This window comes from Anser brachyrhynchus (assembly GCF_964034855.1).
Source record: "Anser brachyrhynchus genome assembly, chromosome: 2".
In the NCBI taxonomy this organism is placed as follows: domain Eukaryota; kingdom Metazoa; phylum Chordata; class Aves; order Anseriformes; family Anatidae; genus Anser; species Anser brachyrhynchus.
In genome coordinates this window covers 107,635,436-107,656,560 of record NC_137695.1, presented here as the reverse complement: position 1 = coordinate 107,656,560, position 21,125 = coordinate 107,635,436, and the positions used below count along the sequence as shown (strand labels likewise).

General features: G+C 43.7%; 1 protein-coding gene across 5 annotated transcripts in view; it reads left to right on the top strand.

The window, feature by feature from the left end:
* Nucleotides 1–2,520, top strand: part of MTCL1 (microtubule crosslinking factor 1) — a 103,571-nt gene extending 101,051 nt beyond the window's left edge. For all 5 annotated transcript variants that reach the window (XM_080579912.1, XM_080579911.1, XM_080579908.1 and 2 more), the window contains one exon: nt 1,290–2,520. In XM_080579912.1, coding sequence (XP_080436038.1) covers nt 1,290–1,499 — 210 coding nt within the window. In that variant the 3' untranslated portion in view covers nt 1,500–2,520. The remainder of the gene's footprint in view (nt 1–1,289) is intronic.
* Nucleotides 2,521–21,125: the final 18,605 nt, after the last annotated feature.

The window sequence follows — 21,125 nt, the reverse complement described above, 5'->3', positions numbered from 1 at the left end:
ACACACACGCCTGCACAAGCTCCGTTTCCAGCACCACTGCTCTGGTCTTTCTGTCATGTAACATCCCAATCCAACTGAGATGTTCAGCGGCATATCACCGTGTCTGTTCACTGCCCATCACATCATGTTACCTAACACAATATTCCCCACTCCCTTTCTCTGTCTGAAACTCCGCACTGACTCTGTTGCTTCCTACTGTGTTGTTTTACTGCTCCCTTTGTTTCCTGTTGGTTTACCATGCCAGAGCTTGTCTTGTGCATTGTATCGCTTGTGATCTCTCTCTCCATTTATCACCAGCTTGTAGTCTGATTTTGAGACAGGTTTTTACTTAACTCTCCAGTGACTGCTCCTCAGTATATGCAGTTCTCTAGGTTGACAAACTCCTCTGATTTGCTTTTATAAATTCTGAAGTATGTGGAGAAATCCAGAATTTTTGCTTTGGCACTACAAGACAGACTTGCTTCCCCAGTCATTTGTCTTGATGTAGTGAGCATACAGAGCGAGGCAGGAAGTCTAGCTGTGCAATGAGCAAAGTCCATAAATACTAGAAGCAATTATCAACCTAGTGCCAGGGTGAAAAATCACAAGTGCAGATGGTTTCTAATGGCACAGGCAGGCTACCAAGCCTGAACAGTGGAAAACCAGTAGAGAAATAAAATTTCAGTTTTCCTCCATTTTGGTGAATGCCATCTTTAATGCACATTATCGCTGATTCCTGTAATTCAAGCAAAAGCAGCTGGCAGTAAGGAGTGATGTTGCAGAAGTTGAAATCTGGAGGTAAGATTGAAATCTGAATCTTTAATCCAGCTGAAGGTCGTAACTAGTCCTGTAGTCATTATTCTTCTGCTAACGAGTCTTTCCTGAATGTCAGTCTGCGCTCTGAAGCAGACAAAAGGAGCTCGTGGTTGATCTTGACCTCTCTTGCAAATGCCTGGCCAGCGCTTAGATCAATGCGATGAATAGTGGGTTTCCCTGAATTATCATGCAAATATATTTTTCAGCTCTTCTCTTTCTAGCACAAGGAGAGTTAGCAAATGAAAGTTTGTCAGCTACTTCAGCTCATCCCAGACCTCTTCCTTTCATTCTCTCCTTGTCTGTTCCATAAATCACGGACATACATGCAGGTGTCCAGAGCCCACACACAGAAAGACGTTCACTGCTTGCTTTTGTTCTGCAATGAGACAAATGCTTAGCTTTAGCTTGATTTTTTTTTTTTTTTAATTCTTTGCTCAGCCAGACGGCCTCTAATACAAGTCACTAACCGCTGTTTTGCTCTCTTGGCTGCCAAGGAACTGCCTTGTTCTGCACTAGCCCCGTCCCTCGAACCCTGCTTCTCCCGGCCAGAGAGACCAGCGAACCGGCGCCCACCGTCCCGATGGGCTTCACATTCCCCTACTGCCTCACAGTCGCAGTCAACCGGAGACCTGACTTCCTCGGAGGAGAGCGGAGGCAAGGAGCCGCCAGCAGAGACCCCGGGCCAGGGAGGCACGCCGGCGTGAAGGGTGGCGGGCCAAAGACGCCGTGAGCCGCCTTCGCCCGGCGGCCCGAAGGGGAGGTCCCGTTGTGGAGGTCAAAGAATGTTCTCAAACGCAGCTGCTGAATGTCCGACCTGTGAAACAGAGGTGTTTCTGGAATGAAACAGTTAATGTGCCTGTAATAACTTAATTTTTTTTTTTTCATAGCTGAGAAAACTATTTTTGTCTCCATCTTTTCTACACACAGTATATTAACAAAAAAAAAAAAAAGGTAAAAATGATATAAAGTTAAGATTTAAAATAAAATGTAAATTAAGTTTTAAGGGAATTTGAATACGTGCTCGCGCTCTCTCCAAATACTGACTGCCTTTCGGTTATATTTGCACTGCTACATTTTCGATTTTGGTTTGGGGTTTTGGGGGTTGTTTTTGTTTTTGTTTTTCATGTAAAACTAGGGTCTTAAGTTAATTTTATTCTATTTTAATGTCAGTGTTTATCAGTTTTTAAACGTAAGGTTCTTAAAGATGCTTCAACTGTCTGAAGCAATACCTTTTAAGTAGTGAAGAAAGCCATTAAGCTAGTTCACTAGAGTTGTGTTAACTGAGATGGAGGGGAATACAGGTAAACACAAGGAAAAGTGTTAAAAAAAAAAAAAAAAAAGAATGCCTCAAAGTCTTACGGAGTTAGCTGTAAAATACACCTACGATACTTGACTTGCATGCCTCTGGGTCCTCGCACTTTAGTGCATGTACATACTGCTACTGTACTTCTACCATCACGTAAATGTGAGTCAACCTGTTCCACTGTAATATTGTTGTGAATTTACCTGTACTGTACTTTTATTGTTGGTATTCTTGCATTGACTATACAAAACGAGTTTTTAAATTATTGTTAGCAGTTCAACTGGCTATGTACAGCGTTTACTGAAATTTTTTGTTTTGGGAAAACCCTTGAGAACTCTGGGCATACTGACTTGTAACTGGTCTTGTTTAAGAGTCTGTTGGAGACCATGTGAAGTGGAAATAAAACCCTCAGTATTTACAAACTGCTCAAGTGCTTAACGATGTTTATTTCTGATGGTACTTCCCAGGCTCATGTAACTGGGGGAAGAAGCCCTCAAACTCTGCTTGTATTCATAAGGGAAAAAAGAATGCTTCTTTATAGGAAATAAACCATGGCAAAGCCAAATGTTAGGCTGTGCTCCACAGACTTGTGTAAGTACTGGAGCAGGCCATGGGAGGTTTTTTGAATTTCCTCACTGAATTCTGCAAAACAGCTTGCTCACACAGATAGCAGGACTCATCTTTTCAGTCCCTCTGAGGTGGTATGTCTTGTTGTTTTCAGTTGTTCATGTGAATGAAAAAAAGCAAGCTAAACATGACGTCAAAAATATGATATACCCAGTCTTAATCCAGGCTTATGTCTCATCCGCGTTGTGCACAGAGACCGATAAGACCAAGGGCTTGCGTAAAACTGGTGGCTAACATTGAGAACTGAATGCAGCTGAGGATTTGTGCCCTCCCAAGGCGTGGAGGCCTCCTGATCTGTTTTGCCTGGTGCCATCTGTTTGGCCACACGCTTTCTCTGGGAGCCCCGGAAATGCTCTGAGTTGTTATCCCATGGCTGAAGTGGCTCTTCCCGCTTGATTTCCCTTGTTGAGGCTTTCTTTGGCTCTTTTATTTAAGAGCACCGTCTGGGAAGCCTTCCTGGTTAGTTCTGTTGAGCAACAAGTCCCTTGCATCCAGTCCCGCTGCCTTGTGGCTGGCTTTCTAGGAACTGTAATCTAGCTGCTGGATGAGAACAAACTCCCTAGCTCTTGGGTCAGCTCCCAAATACCAGCTGGTTGAGGTCTTATTTCTCCCACATCAGTTAGGACATTAAGTGGCTATTAAGCCGATGTTGAGATGTCCACCACGGGGGTCATCATTATGAAAAATGCCCCTTACCAAGACAGGCAGTGACTGAAAAGTCCTATTGTCTAATGGCTCTGGTGCCCCAGCCAAAACGAGCAGTGTCCAGTGCTGCTCCTGAGCAGCAGCGGTCATATCACCTGCTAATTCCCTTCACAGATGTCTCAAAGCCTCGCTGTTAGCATTTTTAATGAGCATTAGGTTGACCCCTCCCTAGGTATGGACCTTAAAATTGTACATGGAAGTCACCCTACTTATTTTTCCAGTGGTTGAAAATCTTCTAGCTGCAACACTTTGCTGAACTGATGCCAAAATTTCAGCTTGGGAGGGGAAGGAGAAGCATGCACAAGAACTGTTTTAGAAGGTCAAAGAAGAGTCGCAATGGTTATTAAAGAAGGCTTAAGCCACAAATGAAAGATCGTTGTTTGTTTTCGAAATCTTAATTACTGGGAGCAGCTTTGAAGACAGAGGGGGAGGGCTTACTGTTTCCTTAAAAGCTGTTTCTCCTAGATGAAGTGAGTTAAAGTTGCAAATGAAGGAGCAATGCTAGTCACCAGCCAGTAGAATTGCTGTTCTGCTTCTTGACAGCTGTAATTTTTTTTAATGATGTAGAAGAAAATTCAGGTGGCTGATTTGTAGCTTTGATACCAGGAAATGGCATTTGCCTTTCAAATCGAGAATACTCCAGCCTGGAGAATTAGCTGCTGGCCATCCTGAAATAGGAAGGGATATGAGGATAAGCAGCTGCCTGTGGCCTGACAGGTAAACTGCTTATGAAACAGCGGGGGTTGCTGAAGCAGGAGCTCGACAGCGCATAGCAGGGAGGAGGTTTAACACAAACAGAAATTCTGTGGACGATCTTAAAAAGAATCACATTAATTAAACATAAGTTCCTTTCTAGTCTAATTAGCAAATACAGCGACATCAAAAATATCACGTTTCTACTGGCTCTGTGGAAACACCAAGGCTTTTATCTTCCACTGTTGCAGCTGGTGGGGTTGGGGGACTTTTTTCCCCTCCCATTGCTCCATCGCATTCCATAATTACTAACATAAATCATAAAATAAATAATGGGTCTATAGTCCATCCGAGGTTATTTTAAAAGCTTCTAGGATAAAATAGAAAGCCTTTTCAGAAGGTCTGTGGCTCACTCAGTGTCTGTGGGGTAGCTGAATTATTGCCTCATGAATAATCAGGGCAGGAGAAGCCTTGAAGATTGCCACACAAATTAGTTTAAGGGGATGTGAATGCCTCTGCCGTAGCTTTGCCTGACGAGGCTGAAAGAGATAGCTGGATTTCACCCAGGGATTTGTGGCGCCGGATCTGATGGCCTTGGGATATCACCAGGTCCTGCAACACAGCCGGGGACCCGGAGAGGACTGTGATCCACGGTGTCCCTCCCAGGCCAGCTGGCATCTGGGGGGGGGCTGTAGCTTGGCCTTGGACCATCCTTCCCCATCACCCCTTCCCTCTCTGCAGAGGAACCCCCCATGCGCACAGGGGACCCCAAGGCATGCGTCTTCCCCCTTCCTCCCCTGAATGTCTGGAGCCATCGAGCTCCCTCGTGCTCTCTTTGGAGGCACCAACATCTCTTGTTTGCTCCCTGTTCACCTGTTTTGACTTCCTTTGATGTAAAACTCTGCAACCTGCCAGAGTACTATTAAGCCGCTGAGTACATATAATTTTCATATGAAATGACAGCTAATGTCTTCAGTCTCCACATAGCCCAGCCTGCTTTCTGCAGAGGCTTAATGGCTTTGAGCAAAGTCTGCTTCCCGTCCCTGTTTATCATCTTCTTATCCATCTTGCAGGAGGATGAGACACTGCCTTCAGGTCAGAGTAAGAGAGAGATTACCGCCCTGCTATAGATGTCTCTAGAATTAAAAAATATCACCATCTGTGGCTCAGGATGACCTTTTTTTTTCTTTCTTTTTTTTTTTGAGCAGAGTTAGAATTTCTTCCATTAATGACTTTTTTTTTTTTTTTTCTGGTGTACAAATACCTTCTGGAGGCTCCAGCCAATACTGGCATCCCCAGAAAAATTGGTGGGAGAAATCCTGAGAGTGCTTGGTAGGGCTGGGGCTGCACAGACCCGAAGCACCTGCTCAGAGCCCCCTGGTCTGCAGCCATCAGCTGTGGGTTGTCGCTGCAGGAGGTCAAGGATAGGGTGGCAGAAATGCCCCCCTGGAGCTTGGCTGGACAAAGGCCACCTGTGTCCCCAAGCTGGTGTTGGGGTGACGGGCTGAGATCTGAGGAGAGAAGGTCACAGAAAAAAATAAAACTAAAACCCAGTGTCCTCAGCAGCTGCCGGCATACGGATATCTGGATGAGAAGAAAAAATGTAGTTTGGGTACTGAGTTTTATATGTCCCTTGGTGGCAGTAAGTCTGGTTGAGCAACGTAAGCGGATACTGCACTGAAAGGGAAAAGTGCTGCTAGGCTACGCAATGTGAATCCTGTTAAATGCCAACAACAGTAAATTTTGGTTTGTCTTGTTAAATCCTTAGATTTTTTTTTATACCATAATTGGATGTTTTAATCCCTACAATAAGACTTTAGATAAGGTATACACAGAAGCTGCCATGGACCCTGGTACCCTCCCCATCCTCCTCCTGCCTCTCTCCCCTGCTGTGATCCCTCTGCATCAAGCTGCAGAAGAGAGAGGCGAGGGCACGTGGGCAGGCTCATCCCAAAGGCATTGCTCAGCGGGCACGTCTTCCTGATGGGCTTGGTTGGAACCAAACTGGCTCCAAAATACCAAACCCTGCGGTAACAGGCAGCAGGGCACAATTCTGAAAAAGTTGCCACTGGTGTTACAGAGGAGAGGAGTCATCCACATATTTTACTCCATCTATTATATACATCCATATATTTTAGCTACCGAGAATTGCAGTGCTATTCTCAGTAATGCTATGGCAGTGCTTAGGCAATTAAGAACATAAGTCTCATTGATTTCCTCCTCATGTAAGAGACTTAGGTAACTTAGACACTTGGGGAGCTTTTATCACAAGTCTCTGCCTATGGATCCAGAGTGTTTGCTTTTAAAATAGGGTCTTCGTTCCTGACTTTGTCTTAGAGAAGTCATGTATTGTGTTGTTCTTTGCTAGATTTTCTGCACACTGTATTAGTAGGACAGGAGAAAAAAAAAATCACTTTGCATATATGAATGAGAGGAAGAACAATGAAGGCCATGATTTTGTCACAGCTATTTCCATGACAAAACCAAAGACTTTTGAGAGGGTATTTTCTTAGTACAATGTCACTGGTTTGTCATGGAAATCACTTCTTAGGCAAAATCAAAGCCCTGGCTTCACAAATTATCTGTGCTCCCTTCAATCTATGATGCCTCTGACAACACCACAGCTTCACTACTTGCACGTAAAATGCAAGTTGAATTTGTCATGTTGTACAGGCATTTTAAATATTTTACAAATAGGAATGGATGCGTCGTCATAAAAAAAAAATTATTGAAAACATTTTTTTATAAGGTGGTAGTGTAATGAAGTAGCTGGGAAGAAAACATCAATAACAAGTCAGAAACAACAGAATTAACCCCTGGAAACCAGCACCTGAGCCAATATTTACCTTTATTGGTAAATAACAGGCCTGATGCTGCTTTCCCTGAGAACAGGCCTGGGAACATGCCTTGGTAGAAGCAAGCCTTGGGTTATGCTGTGGTATGGGAGGCCTCACAAGGTTATAGACCTCACCTGCCTGTAGCACTGACAGTGTCTCCCCACATCAGCCCCTTTGACTGGCAAGAAAACCCAAAGCTGATGGAGCTGTTCTCTACTGCGTTTGTCAAACAAGCCCTCCAGTTGTCAGAACAACAGCCCGGCCTGCCAAGCGGTGACGTTCTGAAGAGCAGAGTGACGCCCAACGGAGGGGAGACAGTGGGACACCGTTCCCCCAATTATACAACCTTTGGCACATCAAGAACAGAAGCAGAATTATTTATTCAGAACCTGCAGGTTTATAGCATAACATGTGGACATTAATCATCTCCCCATGTCCGTGGGTTACTTTTACTCAGCAAATAATTAGTGCATCCTCCCAGCACGGAGGTAAATAATATAGTAGCAACATTTCCCTGCTTAGCAGAATCTGTCTGAGCTCCTGGTCGGAAGGGCTCTGGGATAAGTGATTAGCAGCCTCATAACTCACATCAATCCTTCCTGGAGAACCGGGAAAACCTCCACCCACTGCGGACCCCCTCCTATAAGCCCTGCTCAGCCAACCCTGGCTCCCGGTGACAGAACTGGTTTGTGAAGCTGGCCTCACCACCAGGCTTTCTGGTTTCTCCCAGCTGAGTGAGTTAACCTGAAACCACCCCAAAGCCAGCGTGGAGGATCCCTCCAGTGCTGGTTCTTCAGGTTAGGCAGAGGCGACTCCGAAACCCAGATGGAGCCGGGATGGAGAGCAAAGTAAGGAACAAGCCCACTGTCACCTGAGGCCACTTTTGACCTGAATGAAATAAAAAAAATTAAAACCTACCCCAAAATTAAATTATCATTTGAGCTACTTAGCAAGTTAACTAAATTTACTGTGACCTACATACCAGAAAGCATTGGATATTTGGAAATACTTCTTACTGTGGGAGACAGGTCACGCTGTAAAATCTAGTTTAAAAATTCACACGCACTTCTCTGAAGCCTGCATCAGTCCTAGAGAAGAGAACAACCAATTTGAAGAAGCAGTGAGACATTTTTAACCTTGGCATCTATTAGGGCAGGCCTGCAATGACTTTAGTCTCTTGTCAGGGCAGTAGACAACACAGAGAGATGAACTGATGAACCTTGGTGCATACTGCAGTGCAGGCAGAGTACTTACAGACTAGAAACAATTATTTAAACAGAAAATAATGCAATACATGCAGAAAGTTCATTGCCAGCTGCCTAGAGGCAGGACCTCCACAGCTACTACTGCAGAACACATCAGGCAACACACTGGGTATTCAATCTTTCTAAAAGTACGTAGGCTAAAGAGCAACCACTTACAAACAGCTGATAGAGTCACTGAAGATAACACAATCAAATGTGTATTTTGAAAACAGACTCCTAAAGAAAGGCAGATAAAGATGTATCTGTCTACCTATCTATCTATCTATCTATCATCACAGTCTGAATTTTTGGGTGGTCCTTTGGGGAGCCAGGAGTCAGACTCGATGATGCTTGTGGGTCCCTTCCACCTCCAGATATTCTGTGATTCTATGATAACTGTCTTTAAAACAGAAAGTCTACTATATCTTTTTATACCTATTTATAGGACTCTCTAATCTATGTATGTATATATACAGGGCTAAAAACCAGAGCCCTTGCATGGTGTCTAACATGGCCTCTCCCAAAACAGGGCAGAGGAGGCGTTCTTCAGACCAGCACTAAAGCAGACTGGCTGGACTTTTCCACACCTTTCAGCATCTCTTCCTATCCCTTATCAGCATCACTCAACTTTTAACCCCAGACTACTGCAAAGATAGTCTTTGGAAATTAAAGAGCTGAGTCACCACGTAGTGTTTGCTCCCCCCTTTTTAAACAGCCTTTGTGCATAAAAGCTCAACTCAGATTAAGAAGATAAATACAATACAGAGCTTTAAAGATACGTTAAATGGACAGCGAAAATTGTCCTTTAATCTACTTAGCAGGTCTCTGTGATTAGAGTCTAGCTTTTTTTTTTTTCCTGTGCTAATGAAGGACTAAGCAAGATTGTGAGGAAATGGCTAGGGAATATCATATAAGTCATGGCTGGTTTATATTTTGTTGTTGCTTTTCTTTCTAAATCATTCACACTGATAAATTTTGATTCCTTTTCTATATCAGTCTGATCAGATGAAACATAAAGGCACTATCAAAAGATATGTACGTTGGCTTTCAACCTTCCTCACGGTGGGTTTTCTTCTTTTCACCGAGCCTCTGAGTGTGCTGCTATGTATGTAAAACTACTTTTGATGCATGCTTTATGTAAATAAATCTTAGCTTTAGGGAGCAGCAGGCCACGAGCTGGCACATACATCAAACAGCATGTAAATCCTTTCCCACTGGAGAATCAGTTTATAATGTGCCACTGGATTGTAAAAACATAAAACATCTGTCAAATACTGCAGAGCTACGGCACTATGGCTGTTAAAAACAGCCACCCATGCCATGAAGAGAGCATAAGTTCCGGAAAACCTTCTCTGAGACACCTATACCCTTCGCAGTATACTCAAAAGCCATCAGAAACAGCAATGAGTCCTCCAGGTGCTTTACACTGGATTAGAAATCAGAGGAAACAAGCATGGATCTCAACTTAAACCAAGGTAACTGGGGTTTAGTTTGTTGATTGGATTTGCTGAGGACTGGTTTGCGCAGTAAGATTAAAAATATTATCAGACGAAAGGCTCTGCTGCTCTGTGGGAGACTTCGGGAAGCCCAGAGGCGATCTGTTTGGAGCAGGTGCCCCAGAAGGGCACGTCACACTTGGGGCAGGGGTGCTCTCAGCTAACCCAGTATTTTTGGGTGATTATAAAAGGCAAACACTTCAAAATGTACTTCTCTCTTCCGTTCAGTCCTGCCACACTTCCCACACCAGTATGTGAAGGCGACCATCTCATGAGCAGCATGACTAACACCTGTCCCATAACTCGTGTGCTCGCCCTCTCCCTCGGGAAAGGCCTGCGCGCAGTGAAGACTCTCTTTATTATGTATACACACAAAAATACCTAATTACACAAGCACACACACGCCAGTATGGGTTTGTTGGAGAGGGCAAGATGAAAGGCCTCAGAGTTAGAGGAGGGCGGGCTGAGCTGGTCTGAGGTTCCTGTGGGAATGGGGCAGTGGGGACAGAGGTGCCCCCAGAAGGGCTCTGTGCTGCACAGGCACCTCACATTTCCTCACATTTCCTGGGTAAAAGTGCTTGCTCTTGCTGCCGAGCTTCTGCGGCATGTCTCCTTCAGCAGCACAAGTGACCTGACACTTCTGGCCACAGGTGTGCTGAGGTGGCCATGGAAATGTTGGAGCCTCTCACGTGGGTTTTAGCTGGAGCTGTTACAGGTGGTGCCTGCTGACGTAGTGCCGAAGGGTGAAGCCTGACCAGCAGTGACTTATCAGGATTTCTTCAGAGAGTTTTAAAGAGTTTTCTCTGTGTAGCAGCAGCGTTTCACTGGGAAGTTGTGTTTACATCAATGAGGGAACCTCCGCACAATGCTGTTCTGCTGGAGCCACCTACAGAAAAAGTTGTTTCCTTGGCATGGGAAGAAGCCGTAGCACTCGTTAAATTCAAGCAAGTAGAGGCAGGAAAAAGGAATTTCTTCGTCTCTCCATTTCTGGAAGTGAGAGAAAGGAATTTACAAGGAGGTTTGGGGAACTTGGCCTCTTTGAAGAGGAAGACTCTTCAGCCTCCCAGGAAATACACCAGTGCGGTAACAGTACTGTGCGAGAAAGGACAACTCACAGCCATTTCTGTGATGTCTGGATGCCCTCTGGGTGGCTGTGTCCTGTGACAGAGGCAGGACTTTTGCCCATTTTCACAGAGGCGTGTGCTCTCTGTGAAGATGCCCTTGCATTGTTTTAACTTGGATGGGGAACTCGGCAGTGGGAAAGCTGCTCACCCAGAGGGCTGCAATGGCCAGCAGCTAGGAGCAGAAGAGATTGGGCAGCCTCACAGCAAGGATAAAGGACAGCTGCCATAAGAAACCACAACTGTACGTCCCATTTCCAGGCCAAGCCTGGAGACGAGAAGGATGCAAACCACCAGCACCCAGAAGGACTGCACCTGACTTTATGCCTCTTTTCTCAGCAACTACTGGAATTATAAAACTGTTTTCCCTGTTCGGATCCTGCGTAAGCCCAGACAAGGCTTACAAGGACATTTGCTGCTTGGGAACATATGGTGGTTCACTTCCTCTCCTGCGATGGTTGCTGTTTGGCCAGCTGGGAAACTGAGGGATTTAGAAGTTAAATGATATATTTAATGAGGTGTGGCAAGGCATGGAAAACACCCCCTTTCTGCTCCTGCCAGGGCTGCGTTGAGTTCGCTCGGCTGCCTTTACAGTTAGAGCAGATCGATGGCAAGGTTTAATACAAAAATACAGATCCTACGTGTTTTTCCACGAAACGCGAAGAGGTCATCAGGCTTGAGAAGACTAGCTCGTGGGAGGAAAGCATCCAGCTGGTATCAAGGAGCAGGTATCTTGGTGTTGCAGAGCATTTTAGCTGGTAAGTGCCTTAAGAAAAGTTACTGAGATGTGTCTCATGCGGTCTAAAGTGAGATCAGACATGGCATTATGGCCACAGGTGTGACCTCCAGCCTCTGCAAGGGGACAGCTGCCTGGTCAAGGAGAAATCACCCAAGCAGAGGCTGCAAAGAGAGCATCTCCTGCTGCAAGGACTGAGGCCATGGGCTTTATGGTCAGGGAGCAGCAACTTGGTGCCCAGCCCTGCTTCCCATCAGGATGCTGCGTGGTGTGGTTGGCACAAAGGCAGAGCAGAGCAGAATGAGTAGGGCAGTGGGAGTGGGAGTATTCACGATCTGCCTGCATTTGTCCTTCCTGCTTCTTCCAAGAATGACAGCACAAAACAATAGCATAATACACACTTCATTTCAGCCACTTCCAACCTGGGAGTGTGAAATGTGCATGTTTAGCTGCTACCTTGGAAAACACCTTTCAGCTCAAGCCAGCATCTTCGAGGATTTCCTGGGAGTTTCAGGTGGCACCCTGCCATATATAGGGATTTTAACAAAAATGAAAACTGGTCTTGGAGGCGAATGAGGAGCTTGGATCCTTACGAAAATGTGCTGCTTGCGGGCATGTCACAGGCTGGCAGTGACACCAGTCTCAAAGGTGGTGCTGGCCTCCTGCCATCTCACAGCACAGCCAACAGCCAGCAGGGCAAGCAGCAGGGACATTGTATGGGATTGTTTGTACAGCAAGCATGGTGCTGCATGTTTGGGAAAACAACATCCTGTACCGCCACCTTCCTCTCCTTCTGCTTCCCACACTGAGGGTGGAGTCAGGCTTGGCTTTAAAATAAAAATAAGGGAGAAATGAAAAAGATTGTCTTTACTGGACGTTGCACTTACCTCTGTGGATGGCAGAAAGTCTTGGTGTGTGCCCGCTTGCCTGAGCCCAGAAGTTGTGCCTACATCCTTCTGTGATGGGAACCAGCAGAGCAACACAGCTGGGGCATGGTCTTATTGGGGTGCCCAATGGGACCCCAGCACCTGCAGAGCTGCTTTCTCCTCAGTCTCCTCCTTACTCAGCTCACCTGGGCCTGGCGTTGAAAAGGAGGATTCCTGAGGTGCCCACTGTCTGCTAAACACTGTGAAAACAGCGTCAGTTGTCTGGGCACTGCATTCCTCTCAGGGGAAATGGTGGCCAAACTGCTCTGGGAATGTAGTGCTCTCCTAGGAAATGAGGAAAGATGGCTGAGGCAATGTCTGAGGGTGACTTTCTGTTTAAAATGATTCCTTCATGCATTTTTCATAAGATCAGGTTTCAAAATTTCAAACTTTAATTTTAAAAGGCGGAGCTCTCTAAATAATTCTGATATGGTTATGAATGAGCCGCTGTGCCATTGCAATCATATTCTCCATCAGCACCAACACCAGGAGCCTGCATTCTGCCCTGAAGAATGAGGAGGGTAGAAAGGTCACACTCGTAGAGCACTGTGCATCATCATACCTAATTTTGCACAGTTTATTAATAATTGATCTTCCCTATTTCTCTCAAATATCACCCTTGTGTTTCTTCATTACTCTTCATTGAAGTTTTAAAAATTCAAACTAGAGATAGAAAAAGGCAGACGCTGAATATTACAGATTGCCCCTTCATCTCTTCATGTGATTCAGTAGTTTTGCCAGTCACACTCTTTGGGCTCTAGACTTACTGCTAATTCAACAACCTCTTCGCAGCAGTAGGTTTCCCTTTCTTTCATGCTCCTGATTCTCTGTTCCACTTGTTCTCAAAACACTTGAGGGATTTGGCCAGGAAGAGAATACAGGATCAAGCCCTGGGAGGCTGCAGGGGATAAAGAAACCCACTGCGACTGGGCCACCAGCCGGCAGCATTTGCAGCCACCCTGGCAGCAGATTGATTGCCATAACAGAGCCATGTGGAAGGATCCGTCCCTGCTCCAGGAGAGGAGCAGTGCCAGGCCAGGACACAATGCTGCTCGGGCTTGAAGGACAGCATTTCAAGGGAGTACAGTGGTGGAGGATTAACTCTGCCTCTGGAGGATCTGCGGAGAGCTGATGAAGCTAAGACCCAAGCAGACACCTTTATCTGCAACTGTTCTTCTCAGATGCAGCCCTCTCGTCCATCTGTGGGTGCAGGCATCTCACATGCTGACAAAAGGCTTTCCACAACTTTCATCCCAAGCAGTTCCCTATGGCAATAAGGGACATGGCTGTGATGGGACTCAGCAGGTCAGGTTAATGTTTGGACTTGGTGATCTTGAAGATCATCAAGGTTGGATCTTTAGGGAGGACCACTTAAGTTGGATCTTCTAAATGAGTCTATGGTTCTGCGATTCTATCTCCAGCCCAAGTTTCAGCTGTCGCTCTGTTTCTAGGACATCCTGCATCAGCTCCCTAAATCAGGGAATGGCGCACTGCCAGCCACACCTGCAGGAACTGCGCTGCAGACAGAGGGCAGGATTTGTCCAAGGGTCTGTTCCCTTCCACCAGATTTTGAAACATAGCCAGAAGGACAATTCTCCCCCCTGCTTTCATCATGTTTAAAAGGTTAAATTTTGGTAAGAGGGATTTTAGAACCAGGGACAAACTGCATCTGATTTGTAAGGTTTTTGTTCCAGGAACTGTCTCCTAGGCTGCTCACTGCCTAGCAGCCTTGCATTATTTCAGCTGTATTATGCTAAATATAACATGATAATACAGTGTGACAACCACTGTTTCTCTATGGTTGGGCCATGAGCCCAATAAATACATGGTGCCTTGGGAATGGAAGGTATTCTGTCAGGGGTAGAATTTTCTTTTTTTTTTATAGAAAAAAAAAAAAAAGATGAATTTTAACTTCCACTGAGGGAAAAAAAAAAAGGGGGTGTGGGGGGATTCAAACTGATCCTTGTAGACAAGGATAGTCAAGAAAATGCTTTGAAGACAGCAGAGGTTCCAAACCTCTTAAACAGTGGTAGAGAGCAATCCTGTTTCTGCAATCAGCTTTGCCAAGTCAGGGTTTTCACAGGCACCCACTCATACTGATCCTGTTACAGCACTCTGGTTTCAAGGAGGAATAAGGCAGAATTACAGGAGAAAATATCATTTAAAACAAAAATATTTTGATTTTTGTTAACACTTGATAAGGGTCAATACACTATCAGTTTCTTGCTACATACAGAAGGGATTTCTTAAATAAAAAGATGTCACAGAGGCTCTATGCACTGAGAATATAGAACCCATAAAATAGCATCATATTAAAAATACTACATCTAGCTATCACGGGAGCTACCCCTTATGAAGAAGAGAGAGGGGAGTTCTTAGTCCTACAGAGGTTAACATCTGGGAAAGCACTCAACTTACAGAATCCATGGATGACTGGCGGCCCACATTAAATTTTTTGTCTTGAATCAATTGAGTCAATGGTGTGGGGGATCCCACAAGGGATATTATCCTGTTTGGCCTTAAGCCACTCACTGGAAAATATGCATATTGGAGGTGAAATTGTATTGCATGGATTTGTCTTCTAAATATTCACCATATGCTCTCATAAAAATAAGTGCCAGCACCACTAAAAAATACATTGTTTATTGTGTAGCTGTTTTCTTTAGGCTTTGTTTCAAATCCTTCGTATATAACATAAGACATATAAACATTTGTCATATACTAGATGTTAAATGAGTTTAGTCCAAATTTTTAGAAAGGAAGCCTCAACAGCCTGAATGTTTGTTTACGCGTTGATTGTGCTGATTTATGTAATTGCAATCAAGCTCCAGTCCTTCAGCAGTTTCACTTTGTCTCTTTCTACCCTACACTAATTTGCTGTGTCTCAGCTGTTGTGAAAAAGGTAGGGAACATCCCAGAAGGGGCCGCATCTCAGTTGGCATCAATAAACTTGTAACACAGAAAAGCAGTACAACCCATTCTCAAGTTAATAACATCTTGTGTGGTCTATAGAAAGTTGGCAAAACAAGCTGAGACTGTGAGCTGTACAGAATATATGTACAATTGCTATCAACTAAAACAACATGAACATTTCAGTGGTTCCAGCTGGACTGAATAGCAACACAGTAAAACGCCTTTGATGACCTTGGCACCTTGGCTACACAAAGTTGAAGGATGCTGCAGGGTCTCTGGGTGAGACACATCAAAGCAGGTAGGAAGAATTTCCACTGTGGATAGGCTTGGTTTGTGTTTAATACCTATGTGACCTGTAACCTGGTCTCTGGGTCTTGTTAAATGAAGTTTTTGTTTGTGTGCACAGGACTTCTGAAGTGAGGAGAGAGACGAATGAGAAAGAAACTCAATGGACTAACAGAGTATCATCTTCCTGAGGAAGTCATACGAGTGCTGCAATATGTAGGTTATATATTCCTCCTTCATCAATATATATCTACATATATATCAAATCTACAATCTCTGTACAGTTAGAATGGATGAGGCTGGTGTTTTTTTATAGAGTTTAGTAGTAACTTCTTTAGGCACTCTTTTCAGCAGAAAGGCATCTAGAACTAAAGAAGATGATGCCATACTTCCAGATGAAGTGAGTATGCAGTATATAATGTAGAGGATCATATATATACAATATATTTGTAAATCCTACTTCTGAAGAAGTCTAACATGCTCCCCCTACCAGGTTCTCTTCAGGCCCAAGGATCCTTAAAAGCAAACCTGCCACTGGCTGATTTTCTTGACATGAAAGAAAATTCTCCTCCTGTCTACTTCTCTCCTCAAGATTCATCACAAATTAAGATGTAACATTCCCTATTATCAAAGGCAGTGCGTACAGTAAATACCTACTGATCATCTGAGATCATTTTTATTTTCACTGTATGGCTGTGAGAATGAGTAGATAAAACAATAAAAATACAAATGTTGCATGAATATCAGTGCCCTATTTCAAAAGAGGGGGAGAGAGAGAACAAATTCTCCAGAGTGAAGGCTCATTTAACAAAGAGAAGTATCAAAGTCCTGGGCAGAAAGCCAAGAAGCAGCAGTCAAGTAAATTCATGAAGCTGCAACATGGACTTCAAGGCATGATTTTTTTCAAACCTTAGCCTGTGTGTTAACCAGATATCTGTCTCCAGAAGGTGCTACGGAGGTGACTTGTTTTCCCAAGACAATCATCACTGCTGAGCCCCAAAATAATATTAAGTCAGACAGATATTTGCAGAGCTGTTGAGACCTAGTGACAGCCACAAAGGATGAATTGGTCTTTTGGAAATCATCTCAGCTTATCATGTCCACCATTAGCCGCTTATCAAAACTAGGCTGAATAGCCATTAATACTAAAAAACAAATGGGTCCTGTAAGTTGTCTCAAAGACTGTGTGAAAAAATAGTTGCAAAGATAAAATCCATCCTTGGATGGGTAAACCATTCATTTTCCAGCACTAGAAACCTGTGAAGCTGCTTCTGTTCTGGATACATGTTAGGAAACTGATCCTCTGGAGCTGCAGAGGAAATAAGAAATGGTTCATTCTTCAAAACAGAGTTCAGAGAGCTTATAGGCATCATGTCATATAGTCCTCACCTCCTGAGGAAAGGTTACCACTTAGGTAACTGGATGATGCAGAAGCCCTGAGACTTTAGTCGTGAACTTTAGTTTGTGACTTTAGTTGAGACCCTTAGTTGTGAAGCTGCAGGAAATAAATGAAGGAAGGACGAATCCAATCCTAGAAGGAAGTACCTTGGTGAAGAGCTGAAGGAATGTTTACGTGATCTCATTTCCTGCAGAATAAGGACAGGTAGTCTTTATAAACTGACCGGGAACACAAGAACGATTGTGCCAAGAAGATGTGCCAAATTTCTGTCATGCAAGTGTGAAGCGAAATCTCTTTGAAAACAGGGAGAAAGAAAGATGCAGTAAGAATTGTAGGACGGCGCTCAAAGAGGTCATCTCAAAAGACTAGCAAGTTTGTGTGCAGCTATGTTTATCTTCAGTTAAGCCTTGCTTTGGGTTCTATCCATTTTACTTCTTTGAGAGAGGAAGGAAAAACCACAGCTCGGTGCCAGACTGAGTACCTGCTCCTTTCCGGAAATATCCCAGGAGGTAACATTATGTGGTGAAATGTTCTCAGCAACGGTGCTGCCTGTGCAGCAGAAGGTGCACAGGGACTGCTCCAGCAAATTATTCATGGGCAATAAATAATGCATAATATGTCTCAAAGGCAAGGGAAGTGCACCTCTCTGCAACGTACACAAAATGTCTATTCCGGAAGACATTTTTATTTTTGTTTGGTTATTTTTTTTCTCAACACTAGCTATGTGGGTAAGTCTGCCTTGCATAAGCATGCTTTCCTTCACATGTCATGTCACCATTCCCCCATCTACTACATGAGCTAAAAGAAAATACATTTTCTTCTTGAACCTGATTTTATTAGGATTTATTATTAAGTTCATATATAACCAGGCTAGTTTTTTAGCTCTGTGTGGACAAGCATTTTCCTGCGGGTAATATTGTCTCCAAATCATACTCTTCTGTTGGGTTTAGCGGTAGTACTAGTGTTTTCACTGTCAGTTACAGAGCAGATTCTGCAGCAGTAAGTACTGCATCACTCTCATGTAAAATATGCTCTCCGTCCTTGGGAGCTCATAAACTAGGTTATGATAAGTTGCAGCTGGCTGATGAGGTAACAAGTGAGCAAGATATCATGTCCTAATTAAAGGAGTTGGCTTGCTTTCCACTTGGCTACTGTAGTAAAGGGAGTTACTTGGAAAGCTGCTTGTTTTCCTACCTCATGTTTGAATAATGTTTATTAATCATCACCGATTTCTCGGTGCACTTCTCCCCTGTGCGAAACAGGGGAAGGTGTTTCTCATTCCCTTTTACTATGTGCTTGGCAACCTGGATGACTCAGGGTGAGCTGGGCTTTTTCTTCTCCTTTCATTTCAGCTGATGTGTTTACCACACGCTGGACTGGTCTGCAGAATAGCCTAGCCTTCCTCATTGACTGTTTAGAAACAAGCTAGACTAAACTAAAGGGTACTTTTGCCTACGATTCCCAAGAGCTATTTCACTCTCAGGATCTCTACTGCAAAGGCAGTTGGGAAATGCAAAGATATTGTTCACATACTCTTTCAGAGGGACAAGCAAACTTACTCTGAAGGCATAACGGTCCTGCAAGGATTTATTTCCAGGAGAAAGTCTCTAATCCAATTTCCCATTTCTTTTTGGCTCTTCTCCAATATGTCTTCTTCAACATCAGGATTTATTTTGCCTTTCTTTTTATTTACTACACCTAAGTAAAGAAGTGAGAGGAAAAAAGTTATACAAATTATTTTTTTTCTTAGCTTTTTGGGTGTTTTCTTTTGTACAAGAATCTTGTTATATTGTTTTAAATCTTGGCACAAGTACTTGTCTGACTACATCCTGGAATTAAATTGGTAACCATTAACAGAGCAGGTTTATAATTATGAATTCTAAACTATGCTTAATCCAAAATTCATAGATGCCAGTGATTCACCTAGTGAAGACATAGCAGTAATAATATATGAGCAATAGAACGGAACAGAGTACATATTTTCCATGTGAGAGTACATCATCTGAATGATCCCATTTAAGCATTAGGTGGGTAGAATTTACAGATAATCCAAGAATTTTTCAGTGAAGATACCTTGAAAAGGAAAGGATTTTTTTTTTTTTTGAAAAAAGTTTCTTGATTTGATTAAGCCGTGAATTATTTGCTAATACTGAGTCATCAGACTGCAGCTATACACATCCGGGGCTTTTTCAAGTTTTCAGATTTGTCTTTTCTGAGTGCTTTAAAAATCTTGTCTCTTGCTGAAGGGCACGCATGCAATTAAGGAGACTATCATCATCTCATGCTATTGTTACAAACGCTGTGTTCCAGACTACTTTCAAATTGACCTATTTTATTCTTCAACCCAAATCCTTAGGAAAGGGCAAAGTAATTGGCATTTCTGGTAATGTAAAGTATCAAACTTAGCTGAATACAAGAGCATGGGAAACTGAAAGAAAAGTGCTCCTTGTGTTAGAACAATGAAGTACTCCAGGTAATTTCTACTTTGGTGCAACTACACTAGGAGAGAGTATTCCCTGGGACAGCTAGAAGCAAAAAGCAACTAACAGATTGTTATACTTAGAAACTATCAACTGCAAGTCAGGTGCATAACCAGTAAAGACATGTTATGCCATGCTTCTCCTGGATTGAGATCTACTCCTCTCCATAGTTAGAAGTATGTAACTCTTCCTCTGTTGGTTATTTGATAAATTAGCAAAGGGCAAAACTACACTCACAGTTTTCAGAAATAGTTCCACCTAAGGCAGCATTACAGCAATCTACCCTGACGATGGCCAAAGCAAGAATTTTGGTGAGGATTCAATGTGGTCAACCATAGATATCACCAAGAACAACTTTAGTTCCACCTTATGTTTAAGCATTCAGCAAGGACAGACCTTGCAGCAAAACTTGTAAACCGCAAACAGCACTGAGCAAGTTTATTTAGTGGAATGAGATGAGAAACTTTGCTTACTTCCCTGCATCCTACTCTTAGTGTAGTCTCACTCTTACGTTAGCCCTTTTCTCAGGTGGCCCCAAGTTCATTCCAACTCTGCTGACTGGATGGAAAGAAGGCATATAAGTAAATGCTGCCTCAGTAACTCTTCAAAATATTGGCACGCGGAATAGAAATAGTGAAAAGACTAAAGGTGAGGACACTCCACAAACAAATTTCACACTAGGCAATCCTTGGCCTCATTCTATCTTCCCACTCTCCACGTAGAAAAAAAGGCCTTGTCACTGCAGAACAACTGAGAGGCCGTGGGGTCTCCTCATGGAGACCTTCAGAAGCCGCCTGGACGTGGTGCTGGGCACCCTGCTCTGGGTGGCTCTGCTGGGGTAGGGGGCTGGGGCAGGGGGCCTCCAGAGGGCCCTGACAGCCCCAGCTGCGCTGGGATTCTGTGATTTTGTGAAATGAAACCTCTCACCTCATATTCTCCCAATTAGATATTTGTCTTCTTGGACTAATTGCTGTAGGTTTAATTCTTGCTGTACCTTCAGGCTCTAGCATCACACCTACTCATTAAAAAGAGCAGTCATCTTAAAATCATCTTCTGCAGATGTAAAGACTGTGACTGTAAACTCTCATTTAGCTCAATATTCCTATCTTTCAAATGATTTGGCAGCGCTGTAAGGAACTACTGCTTTAAGCCCTTGATCAAACACTTTAAAAATACGCAGATACCTCAGTATTGTTTATTTTGTCCTTCCTGGTTTATTCCATGAAGAGCTGTCATAACGCCACCCCTGTACTATATTCACCTGGAAGATTTAACATGCTGCATGATAAACAAGGAAGAAAAAAAAAAAAAAGTCAAACTGGGAAGCCTTTTCTCATAATGGTGAGCAGCTGCAATAACTGGGATGATTCATGTGAGTCAGTCACTGATCAGTTGTGCCAGTAAAAACCTCACAGCGTTGTTCAGGTCCCATGGAGACCGCTCTTGTAGAAGACTTCCAGCCTCTGATGCATGAGGTACAGCACGATTTTAGAAAACTGACGTATGCGTTTCAGAGACAATATCTGGTCATGAGTAAATGAACCACCTTGCCCACTGTGACAAAA